This window comes from Panthera uncia, chromosome B4, assembly GCF_023721935.1.
Source record: "Panthera uncia isolate 11264 chromosome B4, Puncia_PCG_1.0, whole genome shotgun sequence".
NCBI lineage: Eukaryota > Metazoa > Chordata > Mammalia > Carnivora > Felidae > Panthera > Panthera uncia.
This window is the reverse complement of record NC_064809.1, coordinates 54,347,463-54,366,774: the sequence shown is the minus strand read 5'-3', so window position 1 is coordinate 54,366,774 and position 19,312 is coordinate 54,347,463. Positions and strand designations below refer to the sequence as shown.

The 19,312-nt window shown below is 36.2% G+C and overlaps 1 protein-coding gene across 5 annotated transcripts in view; it reads left to right on the top strand.

The window, feature by feature from the left end:
* Positions 1-15,314, top strand: part of C2CD5 (C2 calcium dependent domain containing 5) — a 100,755-nt gene extending 85,441 nt beyond the window's left edge. For 2 of the 5 annotated variants that reach the window (XM_049625185.1, XM_049625181.1), the window contains 5 exons: positions 7,234-7,284; positions 8,154-8,255; positions 9,561-9,751; positions 13,085-13,231; positions 13,979-15,314. In XM_049625185.1, the coding sequence (XP_049481142.1) occupies positions 7,234-7,284; positions 8,154-8,255; positions 9,561-9,751; positions 13,085-13,231; positions 13,979-14,110 (623 nt within the window). In that variant the 3' untranslated portion in view covers positions 14,111-15,314. The remainder of the gene's footprint in view (positions 1-7,233; positions 7,285-8,153; positions 8,256-9,560; positions 9,752-13,084; positions 13,232-13,978) is intronic. The other 3 variants (XM_049625184.1, XM_049625186.1, XM_049625182.1) reach the window with 2 other exon arrangements.
* The last annotated feature ends 3,998 nt before the right edge of the window (positions 15,315-19,312 follow it).

Here is a 19,312-nt window from a genome sequence, read left to right as displayed (position 1 = left end):
CTAAGCCTCAGTTCCTCATCTGCAAGATGTGAAAGGATTAATATTCTCTCTAGCCTTTAACTCTCATTCCTTGGGTTTCTATAGCAAATGGTTCTTCAATAATTAACATGTTCCTGTTATTAAAAACATAAATCAAAAGCTAATTAATCAAAATCAGAGGCTAATGTTTAATTAAGTTAAATTAAAAATTTCCGAATAGCTTCAAATCTATTAAATCAATAATTTTTAAATTCAACTTCTCCAAACCATGGAGTTTCTTCATAGGTGCTTCATGGCCTTCTAGGAGGCAGGGTGGGCAGGGAGTGAGGGAAGGGGAGGTCTCTGGACCCGCTACCTCTGAACTAGAGCAGCTTCGATTCAGTAATGCTTTTACTTACCGATTTTCTGTATCTGATTTTGTTGTAAGAAAGAGTTTCAAAACGTTTGAAAACCACCGAATCAGATCAATGCTGCCATCATCATCATCTTCATAATGTTTAGTAGCATTACATCTAATACTAACATATATGAAACTTTTATACTAAGTACTTAACTGCAAAAACTATGTGCAAAAACTATGTGTTTTTCCTTGAATATTACATTTTAGAATCATCAGTAACTACTAAAAAGTTTAGTAGTGCCTTTTTGTGAATACTTTTGTAAGTGTCATTTCTGTTGCTTGCTTATTTATTGTCTTTGCTTCCTCAAGTCTTTTCAGGAGGACATCGGTTATACTAAATATACTTGAAGAAGTTATCATAAAGTATTTTGGAAGATTTGAGGATAGGATGGGTTTTGAAAAGGTCTGAAGAGTGGAATAATAGAGTGTAATACATGAATGTAGTAATTGAGCATTGTAACATGAAGGGAAGTTTTAAATAGAGAATAGAAATATCTGGCAAAAGTTAAGCTTCGCAATTTAGAAGTAACAGGCAAGAGAGAGAAAGGTAAAGAGTTCTAGGAATAAAGAAAGAAAGAGAGAGAGAGAGAGAGAGAGAGAGAGAGAGAGAGAGAGAGGGAGAGAAAGAAAGAAAGGAAGGAAGGAAAGAAAGAAAGAAAGAAAGAAAGAAAGAGAAAGAAAGAAAAGAGTGCTAGGAAAAGCCCAAAAAACTTCTTGACTTTCTTATATGCAACCACAAGAGGCTTAAAAGTCGACTACTAATATTGATAAATAAGTAAATATATAGTTTTATGGTTTTTATACTTTTGTTAAGGTCAGTTAGCTAAGCTGATGGAGCTTTTCCCCTTTTTTAAATTCTGAAAACTTTATTAAGCTTCATTTTATTTTAAGTTTAATATTAAGTTTTACTTAATTTAATTTTTCATGTTATTACAGACAGGGCAATTTATTAAAAATCGTTACTTCTTGTCTGTTGACAGAGTAGTTTCAGGAGCTATGCACAGCATATTTATTTATACTTCCATCTTTTAACTTGTAGATAAACCTTTCCTTTTTGTGTTACTGAAAAATGAGTGAATATTATGTGAAGAAAATATGCTTCAAGTATGTGTATCCTAATCTAATTCACCATGTAGAGTAAGCCTGGGCCTGAATTGTCCATCCATGTTCATTTTTGTCCTTTCATATTTTGTTATATTTGGTTTTATTTCTCAGGGTAACAAAATAGTTTGATGTAAGTCTCAAATTTATGCCGGTTTGATTACCTTGCTAGGTGTCCTGATTTTCTGATTTGAAATGTTAAAAGGTGCTGAGCCTGAGTAATTTATTCCAGGAAATTATCATGTGGAGGTCATCAAAATTCTTTGATGAATATTATGAGGAACATAGATGATGTGCCATCAACATAAATTACTTATATTCACATGAGGTTGTATTATGAGAAAAAGGATGGCAAATTTTTTATACCACTCTCATAATGTTTTTTCTTCATCATTAGTATCTATACTTTAGTTTTCTAAATATTTACTTTTACACTCTGAAATGGCTTTAAGAGACCATTTTATTTATATATATATATATATATATATATATATATATACACACACACACATACACACACACATATATACATATATATGTGTATATATATATGTATATATGTATATAAATTAGTCTATATATTTATATATAAATGAATTTATATATAAAGGGATAGAACAAATACAGTAACAATGGGGAATCTGAGTGAAAGTAATCTGGGTAAAAATTTAAAAAATCAGTAGGATTTTTCTTACAGACTGTAGAAAATCTAAAAAATTTTATGCATATACTTTTTATAAAAGGTTAGCAAATTATTTTTGATATATGTCTAAAGCCCTAAATCTCAATATATTAGGTACCATACTGTGGTCCTTAAGATCTCAGACAAATGTATGTGAATCATATGCCACTATAAATATATCTCAAATACTTTATAGGTTTATAATAAGATAATAGTTTTCATTAAAATTATGAGAGTTTAAGGCTTTTAAAAGGTTAGGTAAATTTAGTTTTTTATGTACTGTCAGATGAAACTGTATAGAAGAAAAGTCTTTTGTACCTAACTTGATCCTGCTTTCATTTTGCTTTGTGCTGGGAGGATAGCTTCATGTTCAGTGGCATAAGCTGTAGGCTGGCAGGAGAGTACTCTTTGCATTAAGCAGCTGCTGATTAATGTGACGAGCAGAGGTCAAATTCTGGATTTCGGTATAAAAAAAAACAAGTTGGTTTATACCCTCAATACATTGTACTCCATAATTAGATATTCACATTTGAAGTTTTTTAATGTTTATTTTTATTGAGGCTATAAGGGTTATTCTTTGTTAAGACAAATTTGATTTTAGAAGATAGTTTAATTTTTTAAATTAAATGACTTGCCTCACATTACTTTAAACTAGCCATTTGAAATATAACCCTATAGGGGCGCCTGGGTGGCTCAGTCGGTTAAGCGTCCGACTTCGGCTCAGGTCATGATCTCGCGGTCCGTGAGTTTGAGCCCCGCGTCAGGCTCTGTGCTGACAGCTTAGAGCCTGAAGCCTGTTTCAGATTCTGCATCTCCCTCTCTCTGACCCTCCCCCGTCCATGCTCTGTCTCTCTCTGTCTCAAAAATAAATAAACGTTAAAAAAAAAATAAAAAATTAAAAAAAAAAAAAAAGAAATATAACCCTATAAAAACTACAAAGTTAGCTTTTATTTTATCCTGCCAACTAATGGTTCTAAATTCTTACAACTACTACATAGTTCTTTACAGTAACTAAAAATATCTTTATGTATTAACAATTCATTGCATGTCTGTTTTTTCTTTCTTTTTAAAATCTATTTTGTCACTACAACCAAATGGTAGCAACAGTACCAAACACTGAAGTTCTCCATGTTGTTGATGGCCCCAACCATCAGTGGGAGGTCCTGAAAGGAGAGAGATGCTGAGGGGAAGGAGATTGAGAGGAAAAGAGAAACTGCAGAGTGGAAAATATATGAGAAACTCATCCCAGATATGGGAAAGAAGGAAGGAAAGAGAATTGGTGGAGAAGTAGGGATAAGGAATCTTTGCTTCTTCAAGGCAGCTTGAGTTCAATGAAATCCAGAGTTTGCGGAAGAGGGAGTAAACAGCAAAGAAAATGGAACTGGGTTACTGGGTTATTTAGAAGAGAAGATAGAAAGGGTGGGACGGAGGGGAGAAGTGAATGCCTGGAAATAGGCAGGAAAACAGAAAATGGGCATTAAAGAAGACAGGTTGTTTAGGCTGTTGTACTCCTTTAATTGTACAAGGTGGAAGCTTTAATGATCCTAATAGAGAAGCTAATTGTCTTTGTCATCTAATGTACATATTGTGATAGTAGTCGAGTTTTTCCCATAGTGGACTCTCCAAATTGAAGCTATTTATATTTTTCTCTGTGCTTTAAATATCTTTTAGCTATAATATGGCAATTTAATTATCAATCCACCAGTATTTGAATATCATTATGGACAAGGTTTCTACTGAATGTTTATACACATAATTTGTCTTATTTAACTCAGTCATTAAGCCAGATTTTATAGTTATAGGATATAGCTAATCAGTATATTATAGAGTGACAGAAATGCTGAAAGAGACATAAAGTGAAATTTTGATCATAATAACTTAAAACTAAGAATGTTTAAATAGCTAAATAAAGCAGACATTTTTAAAGACTTCAGATTGCATATGAATTTTTTTAAGTGGGCTCCATGCCCATCATGGGGCTTGAATTTACAAACCCTGAGATTAAGACTTGCTTGCTCTACTGACTGAGCCAGCCAGGCATTCCAGATTGCATATTTTTTAATCTGCCAGAGAATCCTTAAGATGACCAGATAAGATTATCTCAAGTATTTTTTAATTATTCAAAGCAAAGATGATTTGTAGATTCTAATGTGAATAAGTTGTCAGAAGAGTTATTGATCATTGTAGAGCTTTATCATCGCCAGCTGATACCTTTGTCCTTGGTTATGACAAGTTATTTAGGAGAATGGAAGAAGTCTCAAACTTCAGAAGCATTGGAGCATGTATAATTGAGGGAGGAAGAGTCCTTGCCACATTATTTTCTGTTTGTCATCAATATGCTCATTTTCACTCAACTGCTTTTAACCTAGGTTAGTCTCCCGCCCCACACTGATAGGGCTTGTTAAATACAATTGTAGTGTACTAAAAGAATAATAATACTTTATTTTCTATTTGTCTTGCTGACTTTCTAGGATTGTTCATTGGGGGGGGGGGGGTGGATAACAGGGTTATCACTTACTGGTGACTTTTTAATGAAGCAAAATAATCGTTTTTTTTGTATCCAGTGGAAAAGGAAATTGTAAGAGAAGTGGGCTACTGTGTGGCTTCGTTGAGACTTTCTGCAGCTAGAATGGGGATACCTAACATAAGAAGTGTTTGTCTCAAACTCTTTCACATGTGGAGCAGAGACTTTCACGTGTAGACAAATATACCAATGGCTGGCAATGGGCATTAGCTACTCAACAAATCTCAAAGATTTTAATAAGATTTCTACTCCTGAATGTGAAATATGTTCTCTCTCTCTCTCTCTCTCTTTTTTTTTTTTAAGTATTGGCTTAGAGATTGCATATGTGTTTATTTCTTTTTCACCAGAATTGCTAGTTTGCCAGTGACCCAGATAACTAATATCTGTAATCTGTAGTACCTTCTCTTTTGAAAAGCCTATTACCTTGCAAGCCAAACTATAATTAGAGGAGCAGAGTGACTGAGAATCTGAGGTCCTTAGATAACTGAGGTGTGCAAACGTCTGAGGTGCTGATCACCTGTTCCCTGGACCACCTCATCTTGGGCCTTTTTTCTGTGAGAAAAATTAAGATCTTGGCAAGCATGTTGGGTGAACCTGCTGTCCTGAAGTGAGATAAAAAATCATCTCCCTTAACCTTTCCCTTAAGAATATCTGCAATTTAAAAACTTTTTTTTTTCTTAAATTTTAATTCAATACATACATATATGAAGGCAGGGAATAGATGTTTTCCCTTGCTCTTTCCCCCCACCCCCTTCTCCACCCTTTGTAAAAATTTTTTGGGAAAAGTAATAAATGTACACGGTGAAACATTCAAATCTTATGAAAAAATCAAATAGTCCAAAATCTAGCTCCCCCTTCTCCATTCATTTACCTTTTCACGAGGCAACTACTCTTAATCAGATTTATTGTCTGTCTTGCAAAGATATACTATTTATCCTTTAAAAAAAACAAATATTTTACAGATGAATGTGTACCTTTGGTTCTTTTTTTTTAAATTTATATTTAGAGCTGGTAACAGATACTTTCTACATGCTCTTTTGGTGGACATTTGTTATTAAATTACATGTAGTTGCTACTCACTGGGGAGTTTCCTATTACCCAGATAATACTGAGTTATAGAAGATAATTTCATGTTAATAATTTTCACATTTTTTTAAAGCTTTGACCCCTGTTCCCTCATTTTAAAAGCTTTCACAGAATTCCTAAGGCCAAGTATATTTTCTGTAAGTCTCTGCCCCACAAGTCTGTACTACATAGGACATAGGAGAGCCCCGGGAGCCACCTGGGATATGGAGGCTGAGGGTGGGCATTTGCTGTCCCACCTTCTGCACCGTGTCTGTTTCAGTGCTGAACTAGCTGTCCCTGGAGATGTGATAGGCCTCTGAGTGTCTGTTCTGTTGTAGTCTCCTTCCTGTGGGTTCCATCTCCTCCTGGACTTCCAAAGCTCCTCAGGATCCTGAATCAGGGAGGACTCTTCCTGTCTAGATCTACGGTCTTGAGGGCATGATGGTCAGGGGCACACCCACAGCATGGTACCTCACAGTCATTTTGTCGACCCTACTTAGCCCATTTATTCAACAGCTCTGTATTGTAAGAGGAATGTCAGCCACTCTACACTTTGCAGTATTAACTGGTGGTCACTTGCCGTATAAAAATGGGGAGAGGGAGTATGCATACTTCCATGCACCCAATTAGCAAGAACCTGTCCAAACCTTCTTTGGTATAAGGTTTAACTTCGTTAATTTAAGAATATTACCAAAAGATTAATACATTAAGCAGAGATAAAAATATGTATTTACTTAATTTATAATTAAAAAAAACTGGATGACTCGAATTATTCTCAGAAGTTTTTGTAGTGCTGTTTAAATTTGTACAATACTTTAAATAGCTATAATAAAAATATGAAATATTAGGGAAAATTCTGGATGCTCCTTTTGTGAGGTTCCTGGAAAGGGAGTGATTCTAGTTTGGGACCCTAGTCATGTCTGTGGAGAGTACTTTTTGGTTCCACAACGTCTTAATGCCACCAGAGGGAACTGTTGACAGTGAAGTCCTTGAATGAAGGGGATTGTGGTAGTGAGGGGGAAGGTTATGGCCAGTAAGCAGCTTGTGTTTATCTGTGAGACACAGGTCATTGCCTTGTCTGTAATTTGTAATCTTATTGACCCTTCCCACTCCCCATTTTCCCTTCCAAGTTTCATTTCAGGTTTTCTTTAATTTCTCTGCTCAGTTTTCTCATCCTGCTTTCATCCTACTAACATTTGTTACTATGTTTATATTTTCTCATGTCTATAATGTTTCTGAAACTCTTCTTGTGTTACAGTAACAGTCTTCCTTGACATGCTATTTATTAACTGAGCCAGTTTTCATATATCAGTAGAAACTGCACTTAAACCCTGAATTCTTCTATTTGGTTTGCTTTTATAATGAAGCCATAAAGATTTCCTCCTATTCATCTGGCTTATAGATGGTATTGACAAACAGCAAAGAAGAGATACTGGCTTGTACTTAGCATCCGAGCTAATGTTGTTCATATTGTCTTATTAGAACACCTGGAGAGTGCAAGTTCTAACTCAGGTATACCAGCTGCACAGAGAGGTGAGTTTGTCTAATTAAGCAAATAGTCACCAAAGGTGTGAAATTCTAGTGTGGTGGTGCATAAACATACAGACATTGAAGAAATGCACTGGACAGTGGAATAAACACCAAAATGTGGCATTATTGTAGTTAGAATGTGTCGTTAAAAATATTAATTAACCTAATATTTAAGTTTTTAGCATCTTAATAGTTTCCCTGTTTCTCAAAATAAAATTTTAGCTCTTTGACATTCTTTTTAGCTTAGTAGTAGTAAAAGCTATTTTATTTAAAAAGGAGAACTTGTTAGACTCGCATCTGCCTCCCCACTCAATGTTGTCAGAAGCTTGTTACCAAAATCAGACGTGAAAACAGAATATTGACCACAATAACCCTTTGGCCTTTCTGTTACTGATGGTAGAAAGAATGTGTTTTAATAAAAGATAAGTCAACCAGTGATTTTTTTTTTCATGTGTTCTTCAGCATTTGATTTTCATTATTTTTGTTTTAGGGTAAAAATAAGGAATTAAAGTCCTAAAATATAGACAGTTAAAACCTTGTAAAGAAAAAGAATGGGAAATAACATTAGTCAAAGCGGTATATGGTCCTTGCAGTGATATTTTGGTAAGACCTTGCTTCCATTGCCCCTAAGAGACCACCACACAACTATGACATCACCAAAAATGCTCAGCCAGCTAATTAAGAACTTGGTTTTGGACAAATCAGTGTCTAAAGCTTGACTCTTTACTATCTCTCATATCTGACTTGAAAAGGACCATTCTTTTTCTAAGTTACAGTTAAATTACATCATCGGAAGGAGTGTTATGACGAGTAAGAGACGTCATCCATATTTTTTCTTTGTTTTTTCTTTTGTTTTCTGTCTGTGTTTTCAGCAACGTCAGTTGATTACAGTTCCTTTGCAGACAGATGCAGCAGCTGGATAGAGCTCATTAAACTGAAAGCTCAGACCATAAGGCGCGGATCAATTAAGACAAGTAGGCGGATGTTTCTACCACATTATGATCTGAGAAGCATATCCCTGATTTCCCAGTGGTGAAGGCTAGACCTTTCTACCCTGTAATAACATTGCCGATCAATCATGTATTGGAGTGTGAAAGCTGCAGACTCTAATGGTCACTTAGCAAAAGTTATTGAAGGGCCTTTAGATTTGTTCATTTTAACTGTAGAATTATGTTTTAAAATTTTTACTTTTTGTGAAGGTATTCTTAGAAGTGTATAGATATTATATCCTTCTAATGGAAGGAAATTATGAGCTCTCTTATAGAAGAGATACTCTTTGAGGACCCTAGCTACTATGTAGTATATGGCATCTGTTAGTTTCCTAAGAGTGATAAAGAGGGCTAAAAGAATGAGGTATTTCTGGATAGAAAGTAGTAAACTCTTCTCTCACTGCTAGAATCAGGATCGTTACTTACGTGTTCTTTATACTCCATGTGTTTTGATAGACTTTGAGGTAAACATATTTGAGTGAAAGAATTTATAGTACATTAAGAGAGAACGAATGATGTTTTAGAGGAAAGATCACAGGATTATGGAACCAGACAGATCTGGTTTGGGATCCTAGAAGTGTCATTTTAATAGCTGTGTGACCTTGGGCAAGTTATGTAATTTCTCTGAGCCTCAGTTTGCTCATGTGTAAAATGGGGATAATATCTATGTTGCTGGGTTGTAAGGATTAGATAATACATATGCATGTGTGGCTTATAGTAGTTACTTGATAAGTGCTAGCTATTATTATTTGTTATTTTATAAACAGTTAACTTTTAGATAGCCAAGGTCATTTGTTTTTAAAATTATGAGTTTGATCAAAAAGGTTTGGAGAAGAAACCCATTACAACTTGTTAACATAAGGTTTATCTACAAGTTGACAGTGATGAAGTTGTCTGAAACAGATGGAAAAACTGCACTGGGAAATATAACAACTTTCACACTCTCTTTGTAATAATTTGTTCCTACAGCAGATAATTTTTAATGCTCTCCTGCTTTTTCTTTTTCTTCACTTTATAACGATCATTGTGTGTTGTCATAGCTATACCGCATCAGCATTTTCTTTTGCAGGAATGCCATTTTTCTTCCAAAAGAATTCCATTTCAGCATTTCCTCTCACGTTTTTCTTTCTCTCTTTAATTGCATGCAGTGCATGATAATTTCTTTACTCTCATGACATGGCTTACCCTCACAGACAGCTGAATGTTGTCACCACTTTTTTGGAAACCTTAGGGAATAATTGAGTTACCAACATCTGATCTTGAGGTTTTGTTTTCTTTCTCCAAATTTAGCTGTCACCGTTGAAAAAGCAAGTCCAATGGGTGAAGGAAATTTCCGGAACCGTTCTGCTCCACCTTGTGCAAATTCTACGGTTGGGGTTGTTAAGATGACACCTCTTTCTTTCATTCCTGGAGCAAAAATAACTAAATATCTTGGGATAATTAACATGTTTTTTATCCGGGAAACCACTTCTCTTCGTGAGGTAGGTAATTTTATAACATTGTTTTTGTACATTTTCTGATTGAAGACATTAGTATCAAAATCAAACGAATTTCAGGTTGTTATTTTTTGCCAAAGTATAGACACATGCACACACACACACACACACACACACGCACATGTACCTTTTCTTTTCTTTTTTCTTTTCTTTTTTCTTTTCTTTAATTTGTCTGGATTAATTCTAGATTAGACTTACCAAATTTCATATAGCACCGAGTATTAGCACAAGAATTGTGTTGGGTTTAATTTCATTTATTTTTAGAGATTCCAGATCCTTATCATAAGTAAAACAAGTAAATTGATCCATGTTGGATTAGAGATTTAAAATAGCCTGAAAGAGGGGCGCCTGGGTGGCGCAGTCGGTTAAGCGTCCGACTTCAGCCAGGTCACAATCTCGCGGTCCGTGAGTTCGAGCCCCGCGTCAGGCTCTGGGCTGATGGCTCGGAGCCTGGAGCCTGTTTCTGATTCTGTGTCTCCCTCTCTCTCTGCCCCTCCCCCGTTCATGCTCTGTCTCTCTCTGTCCCAAAAATAAATACAAAACGTTGAAAAAAATTTAAAAAAATAAATAAATAAAATAGCCTGAAAGAACAGTTCAGTTTTTTCAAGTAGTTATTTGCCTGCTATTATTTAAATAGCAGTTTTCATGGTTTTACATTTAGAAACTGTAGGGGACTATATTATAGATAGATGTCTGTGGATAGTTTATGTCTGTTTTTTTTCTCCCCCTGAAAAAGAATGTGGCTGCTCATTTTATTGCCCCCTCCAGAAGTATATGAGGATGCCATTTATTCAAATTCTTACCCCACAGTGGGTAACAGTAATTATAATGTTTTGATGTGGTCACATTTAAGAATCAGAGTCAGTCTATTATATCTTTCATTACATAGGAATTTAAACTCAAGGAAAAATTGTATTTACATTGTGTCTTACTAGAGCAAAGTAATATTGTGAATAGGGACAATTTTAAATTATTGAGGTATGAAACTTAATAAACTCTTCAGCACTTTGTTTTTTTTAAAGTCTATGCATTATAAAGATGCCTTAACTATGCTTTTTTTCCCATTGTGTCATCATCAGTGTTTTTGTACTTCCTTAGAAATAATAACCCTTATACTATTTTTTTATTTTTAATTTGAGAGAGAGAGAGAGAGAGAGAGCGCCTGAGCCAGTGAGAGGGGCAGAAAGAGAGGGAGAAAGAGAATCTTAAGCAGGCTCAATGAACGCTCAGCACAGAGCCCAGTGCTCTGCTCAATCCCATGACCCTGGTATCATGATCTAAGCTGGACCCTCAATCGACTGAGCCACCCAGGCACCCTGCCCTCATGCTGGGTTTTTTTTTTTTTTTTTCCAATGGGGAGGCTGCTATTTAAAAACAAAATTTTTTTTTTAACGTTTATTTATTTTTGAGAGACAGAAAGAGAGCAGGGAAGGGGCAGAGAGAGAGAGGGACACACAGAATCCTAAGCAGGTTCCAGGCTCTGAGCTGTCAGCATAGAGCCTGATGCGGGACTTGAACCCACAGACAGTGAGATCATGACCTGAGCCGAAGTCGGATGCTTAACTGACTGAGCCACTCAGGCGCCCCTATCATGATGTTTTTAATATTGTACTCACCATTCTGCACCTGGCACAGTGTCTGGCAGAGAATAGACATAAATATTTTTCTGTAAATGAGGGCATGACTTCTGACAGATTAATTAGATAGATGTTTTCTTTATGATAAATTAGGAAATCATATTCCATTGTGTTGAGATAGAAAAGATGCTATCTTAATATATTCTCAAAAACCTTTTAATATAGAATTAAAATAGGTGACGCTTTTAGGTCCATTTAAATTTGACAAAGAAAGTTGGGTGTGAGAAGCTGGTATGGATGGGTAAATTAACTTTCCAGTTGTTCTTAATAGCACGTACTTATTGCACTGTGTTAATCCATAAAATTTTGTTTCCTAAGTGCTTTCTCTATTGCTTGAGAGCCACGCCCCAAAATGTTGCCTCACAGTGGATTTCTCTTCAACAGAGATTTGTAATATTAACTGTATGGCATAATATCCCAAATTTATTTGTTACTTGATAAGTTATTTGCTTACAATTATATAATCTTTTAAGAATTACCCTCTGTAGTCCCTGTTACTCTGCCATCAGAATTTCTAGATTTAAAAGGCAGGAAGGAAACAGATATAAGTGAAAGAAAAAATGTCCTGAGCTATGATGAATTGGAAGTAGGCTGAAATGCCTCAGTTTCTCAGTTACAAAGAGAGCTGCCTTTACAAAACTACTGCTTTTTAGAAAGGTGTGATCTGGTCAAATGTTTTTTCTAACAGTGCATTAAATTTTGCCATTCACTTCCAGTATAAAGTTTGAAATTTCTTCCTAGACTGTAAATAACCTCCAGTAGAATTCATAGAAAGCTGAGGTTGAACAGCATTTTAAGCTCTCAGCTAGACTTTGGTTTCTGTTTTGTTTTCGAACACTGAAAACATTCTCCAAACTACTGGATTTCATTCCCTGACAAATATGTATGGAAAACTCAGTATGTGCACATACTGAGTTGTGAGCAGAACAGATGACAGTTTCTGACCTGATGGAATTTACAGTCTGGTAGAACTGGAGCATGGTGGACATTAAACAAATAATCATGTAACTTATGTATAATTACTAGTGATGTTAAGTAATATAAAGAAATACAACAAAGGCTATCAGAGGAAATAACAGGGAAACTTAATTTAGATCTGATAGTCAGGGAAGGTTTCTCTGAGAGAGTTACGTATAAACAGGGACCTGAGGAATTAAGAGTTATTCTGGTGGAAAACTGGGGAGGAGCCTTCAGGAACAGCATGTACAATGACCCCGAGGAAGGAAAAGTGCTTGACACCTATGGAAAACTGATAAAAAGGCAAGTGTGCCTGGAACATGCTTCAGGATGGGGGATACGGATAGCAGAGAAGTTTTATTATGTATATTTGCCATCAATTTGTGTGAATGATAGGAACGATTTGATGGAGATGTTGAAGATGGAGAAACAATTTGAATTCTTGCTCTGCCATTTTTTTTTTTTTTATTAGCTATGTGGTCATAGCTAGTCAGGGCCACAGCTTTGATTTCATCATCTGTAAAGTGAGGGTACTAATCCCCATCACAGACATGTGTGCAGTAAAGGTTTGTTCATTCATGCAACAGATCCCTGTTATGAGGAAAATAAAAATGATCATCTATTATATTAAGATCATTTAAGATGTTTTAATATATATTATTTGGCATTTTATATACATTCATGTCCACGTATATAGTTTGATTTTTTGCATATTATTATTTAGGAAGGAGGAGTCAGTGGTTTTCTCCATGCTTTCATTGCTGAAGTGTTTGCAATGGTGAGAGCTCATGTCGCTGCATTAGGAGGGAATGCTGTTGTCTCCTACATAATGAAGCAGTGTGTCTTCATGGAGAACCCAAATAAAAACCAGGTGAGATGTAGCTGGAAACATCCAGTGAGGGAACCTGAGGATTTCCCCTGTGGCTTTCCCATCCTCCCATTCATCTCCCAACCAAAGGGCATTGCTCTTCAGAGCTTTTGGATTCTAGATGTTTAAAACATGTTTTAATAACTATATTAGTAACCATGGTCATACATAAATCACATACTGTTTTCACATCCCAGATCTTCTTAAATATCTCTGGAAGTTTTGCTCCTAAGTTACTGTGAAAGCCACCTCTAGTTTGGACTATGAACTGTCCAGTTCTAACTGCCATACTAGTGAAGAGTACATCCCGATGGGGCCACACTCTTTATCTATTTCTGTAATAACATCAGAGTTTGTTTGTTTATTTGTTTTTAAAGTAGGTTCTATTGACCCTAGATCAAGAGTCACATGCTCTACCCACTGAGCTAGCCAGGTGCTCCTGTTGATGTATCTCTAATAAATAATTCTGTTAGTGGGAGCAAAAGACTGTTACTTAGGATCAGTTTTAGAATAAATTTATCAGTATTGTTCCTTTAAAAAACTTATTAATTTTTTTTTGGTTTTTTTTTTTTCAGTTTTCTTGTGAGTTGCCTTCTTTTCATTTGCTCATTTCTCTATTGGGTTGTCTGTCTTTTCTCTAGTGACTTCAAAGCCTGTGCTTTTCAGCTATGCAACACTGCCCCTAATATAACAGAAAATTATAAGCATATTATTGAGTTGGTGATTAAACATGTCCTGTTGTTTGTCTAGGCACAGTGTCTTATAAATGTAAGTGGTGATGCAGTGGTTTTTGTTCGTGAATCCGAGTTAGAAGTGGTATCAACCCAGCAGCCTACCGCCAACTGCCAGCCATCATGTACTGGAGGAGAAGTTACCACCTGAAGTAAATTAGAAAGAGTTCAACTAAATGAAATTCATCTGTCTCCATTGTTTTGTCTTTAATTATCTTACTGGACTTTTAAAAGTGAACTTAATTTCAGATCATTAAGAGAGAATTGGTACATTTTGAGTAGATTTGATTTGTCTCTAATCTCTTGGAGGCATGAGAATTTTTAAACCATGGTGTTTTGTTTGCCAAGCCACGCCCCATGAAATCTTGACCCTTCACTAAGTTCAGATAGATTTCTCAGAGAACTGTAGCAGAAATGGAAGCTGTCTGTAATTTATGTTGACTTTAATAAAATCATACTTTGAAACACAAAATGGTGAGATTATCAAGAAATTATAATAACTATGCTGGTGTAATTGAGAGAAATGAAGCAAGAAATTTACAAATTGTTAATGAATAAATAATATGATTTGAGGAATGTGTGGGAAAATGGAGAAAAGTTTTGAGAAATCTATGTGTGTTTCTTAATGCGTTTTATTTTGATAACTGAGTTTGGAATTTGGTAACAACTGAAGGGGAAGAGTGCTTCAGCCATCTTTTAAAAAGTTAAAATTACTGTAACTTGGATCCATATTGTGTCCTAACTGCTGTAAAAGAAAATGTAATTTATTAGAACGAGTGTCCTTCCATTGAAAGTTTTAATAATGTTTGTAAGGAGGGAGGAAGAAATTAACTACATAACTTTATAACTGGCCAAATTTTGTTAGTGTTTTTGTTAGTGTTTAATTTGTCTAGAAGAGGCTTGGCTTCAACTGGGAAGAAAAAGGTCAGTGAGTTTTGTTGAAGTAGTTAAAATATAATTGACCTAGTAGGAGTATAAAGTTATTTTTAATAGAATCATACTGCACTCCTACCAAATAAACAGAACTATATCTTAGGCATTTTTGATGGTAAGTTAGATTGTATTTGGCATAGAATTTGGAGATGTAACTTGAATGTAAATATGCTGCAGAGTGTTGAATGTATACGTAGAAACACCTTTTCTGTCAATGCCAAATACCTAGTGCAAATGAACCTTAAAAAGTACATTCCTCCTTTGCACAATAAAATTTCTGTATAAAACTCGTGATTTCGCTCTTTCAGGATAACAAACTACCCTAAAAATTAGGAATCAATTCCTTGTTATCACAGGTGTCAATATTTTTCTGTATTTTGTTTATAATTTTATTTTTTAAATAAAAAGTTTATAAACTGGAATATCCCCTATGTCTCTGCTTGCCTCCCTTGTGCAGTACTGCCAGTAGTCTGAAACCCCTTCCCACCCGATGGTCTCCATTCCTCCCTTCAGTCAGCAAACATCTGTTGTGCATCTGCTGGGACTGTGGCATTTTCATGGTCTTTGGTTGGTAGGTATTCACATTCAACATCTGTTTGTTGAATGCTTGTTAGATCCCAGAGCACAGTTTTAGGCAGTCACTAAAGCACACCTAAGTTCTTACGATCATGGAGCTTATCTTCCATGGCTACACAAGTGAATAATTTGTAAACTGTGCTATATGGTACTATAGCGATTGCTAATGTTTACTGAATGCTTTCTATGTGCCAGGCAGCGTCACAAATAGATTTTTGTATTAACCCTCGTAATATTTACAGAAACCCTATGAGGTAGATGTAGATACTGTAGTGAAGCCCCATTTTGTGGTTGAGGAAGCCGAGTAGAGAGTTTGATTTGCCCAAAGACACAATAAATAGTAGAGCCAAGATTCAAGCACAGGCAATCTGGCTCTGAAACTTACACTATTAAGTGAGAAAAATGTGTGTAGCTTGAGATGGAGGCAGCTTCCCAAAGGGAATGATATTTAAACTCAGTCTGGAAAAATGTGCAGTTCACTGGAATTGACTATTTGTTCATGGTTTTATCCATCCATCCATTCATCCAACAGCTGTTATGTGATTGCTTAATATGTTTTAGAGTCCTTTCTAGGCAGAGGAATAATAATATCACTAATTGAGTATCTATTTTGTGCCATGTCCTATGCATAGAGATACATTATTACTAATTCTTAAAATAAAACTGACTATGTGGCATTATCTCCATTGTAAACATAAAACTGACTGGGTGGCATTATCAGGCCTGGCTGATTTCTAGAAAACCTGGAGTTTCCTTAACTACTCAGGCTTAACCCTCTGTCTGCTCACATGGGCCATTTGCTCCTGTGCTCCACCTCTGAAGCATAATCAGTCCATGCTGTCTCCTTCCAGAAAAACTAATGTTACTCTGTACCTCAAGAGTTGCTGCTCTTTTCTTTGTGTGGATTCCCTCAAAAATGGTCATTTTGAACAGATGTGCTGGGACTTACTACAGTGTTTACAGCATGCCTCCTATATATCCCTTTAATTCTTAAGTGCTGCTCCAGAGGTAAACTACACAAGTTAACCAATTTGCTACATGCAGTGAGCACTTCCTCCACCTCCTGCTCTTCCATAATCCATTACCGTCTGGCTTCCATCCCCTGATCTGTCCTTTGTATGCCAATGATACAAGCATTGGATTGCAGTATTGGATTGCTGACAAGCTTTTTCACACATACACATACACTTTTTCATTAGTGTATACATGGGATCATAAACACAATTTTTTTTATTTTTATTAAAAAAAATTTTTTAATGTTTATTTATTTTTGAGAGAGAGAGAGCGTGAGCAGGGAAGGGGCAGAGAGAGAGGGAGACACAGAATCTGAAGCAGTCCCAGGCCCTAAGCTGTCAGCATAGACCCCAATGCTGGGCTTGAACTCACCAACTGTGAGATCGTGACCTGAGCCGAAGTCGGACACTCAACTGAATAAGCCACCCAGGTGCCCCCATAAACACAATTTTTAAATAGAGTGGCTTTATTTTCTACCTTTTTGCCTGGCTTTCTCCCACTTTCCCATCACATTTCTATTAATCTGCTGATGAGTTATAATTTACATTCATTAAAATCTAAATGTACAGTTTAAGGGGCTATGACAAATGGGTTCAGTTGTGTAACCAAGGTAAAGGACATACCCATCACACAAAAGAACATTTTCCCCACACACACGCACACACAAACATTTCCATCACCCCAGGAGGTTTCCCTACTGTTCTTTTGCAGTCAGTCCACTACCCCTTCTGTGTAAATGAGATCTTATGCTTGATGGCTTTTATTTTGTGCAATGATTTCTAGGTGCATCTATATATGGACAACATTTTTGGCTCTCATGAATAAAACGATTTTTTATTTGTTGGCACTGTTCTATGAAAATTGAATTTCTGTTCTTTAGAGTTTGCTTTTTCTTGTTGATAATCTGCCACATATGTGACAAAATTTCCCCTTATTTTGTTGTGCATCAACACAGTTCAGGGTAACTTTTGTCATATCCAAACATTTAATTTTATTGTGGACAATATGACTCTTTTCTTTCTTAGATTCCCTTAGTTAAGATGATCTCCCCTTGAGTTCTTGGCTATCTTGAAGGTTCATCGAACATGTCCTGAATTGCTCTCATCTTGTGGCTCCCCATCAAACTTGATACCCTTCATTATTTCTTCCTAGATAAATGTCATCACACTTAGTCTTAGCGTGAGTCAGAGACCTGAGGGAGATCCAAAGCCTATGCCTGTTCCACTACACAACCCAATTTCATGAAACAGGATGCGTAAAAGTGTGGAAGCATGAAAATGTATGTTGTATGAAAGTAACACATTTATTTACAAGCAGTTTTGCAGTCCCCCCTCCCCGCCCCCAGGGGAAGGTCTTTCACAGAATACTTTGAGAATCTGACCTAAATTTTGGAACTTTTCCCCAGAAAAATAAGCATACACATGAAATTTTGCATACTGCTTCAGGAGATTTATTGAAATACTGAAACCCACTGACCCCGACTTAAACCTAATATAGAATGAATGGAGGGGAATGAGGAGCCAGGCTGAAGTAAAAGTTAGGAATAGTTACATAAATGCTATCCTAAAAACCTAGCCTTTTCCCCGGAGGAAAATCAAGACATTTTTAAGGTTAGATTTTTAAATATTAAAAAACCCAGGGGTGTCTGGCTGGTTCAGTTGGTGGAACATGTGAGTCTTGACCTCGGGGTTGTGGGTTCGGGTCCCTTGTTGTGTGTGGTTACTTGAAAATAAAAAATCCTTGAAAAAAAAAAACACGATATATCTATGGTAGGCAGAATAATCTCACTCCCTCCAAGATATCCACAGCCTAATTTTCAGAACCTGTGAATATATTACCTTCCAGAACAAAAGGGACTTTGCAAATGTGATCAAAGTTAAAGACCTTGAGATAGGGAAATTATCTAGGTTTATCTGAAGGGGTCCTAGGATCTAATCACATGAATCCTCAAAAGTGGAAGATGGTAGAAGAGTAGGTTAGAGAGAGTCTATGAGAGGTGGACTCAACATGTCATTGCTCACTTTGAAGAAGGAAGGGAGCTACAAGCCGAGAAATGTGGGTGGTTTCTAGACTCCAGGAATGGCCCTCAGCTGACAGCAAGTACATAGGGTTCTCTGTTCTATAACCACAAGGAACTGAATTTTGCCAAAAACTGAAATGGGTAAGGAAATGGATTCTCCCTTAGAGCCTCCAGAAAGGAACAAAGCTTGATTTTAGCCTTGTGAGACCCATATCAGATTTCTGACCTATGGAAATGTAACATAATAAACTTATTTAAGCACTAAGTTGGCAATAGTTATGGAAGCAATAGAAGACTAACACGAATTCTTCTAAATTTAAACTATGGCTATATATAAAGCATAAAGTTACAATATAGTGCTATTTATGGTAATATGAAATGCTTCACAAAGTCAGGATATAAGTACAGTCCTATCTCTTTTGTAATTAATTATTTTGAATACCCACCCAACTAATTAGGATAAATTCAGGATCTCCCATCTTTGAGGTCATCTCCACTTCTAGAATTGTCAAAGAACTCTAGGGCCTCATCGCAGTCCCCAGAACTTTAAGTTCAGCTTCTCCACCAACGCTGGTAGAGTTACAGGAACCACTTCGTTACGCTGTTGCATTTGCTTCTCACTGCCGCATGATGTCGCTGTTGGAATGGGTTCCCCAGAGTAGTAGAAGATGCTGGTCTCCTGCAGTGATGACGCCTAAGTGGCCAAGACAACAGCAAAGGTTTGCATGATTCCTTAGCAGGTAGTTCTATTTCCTCCACGCCTATTCCATCTAAGGAAACCTGCCAAGTTTCACTTTCTAGTGCTCAACC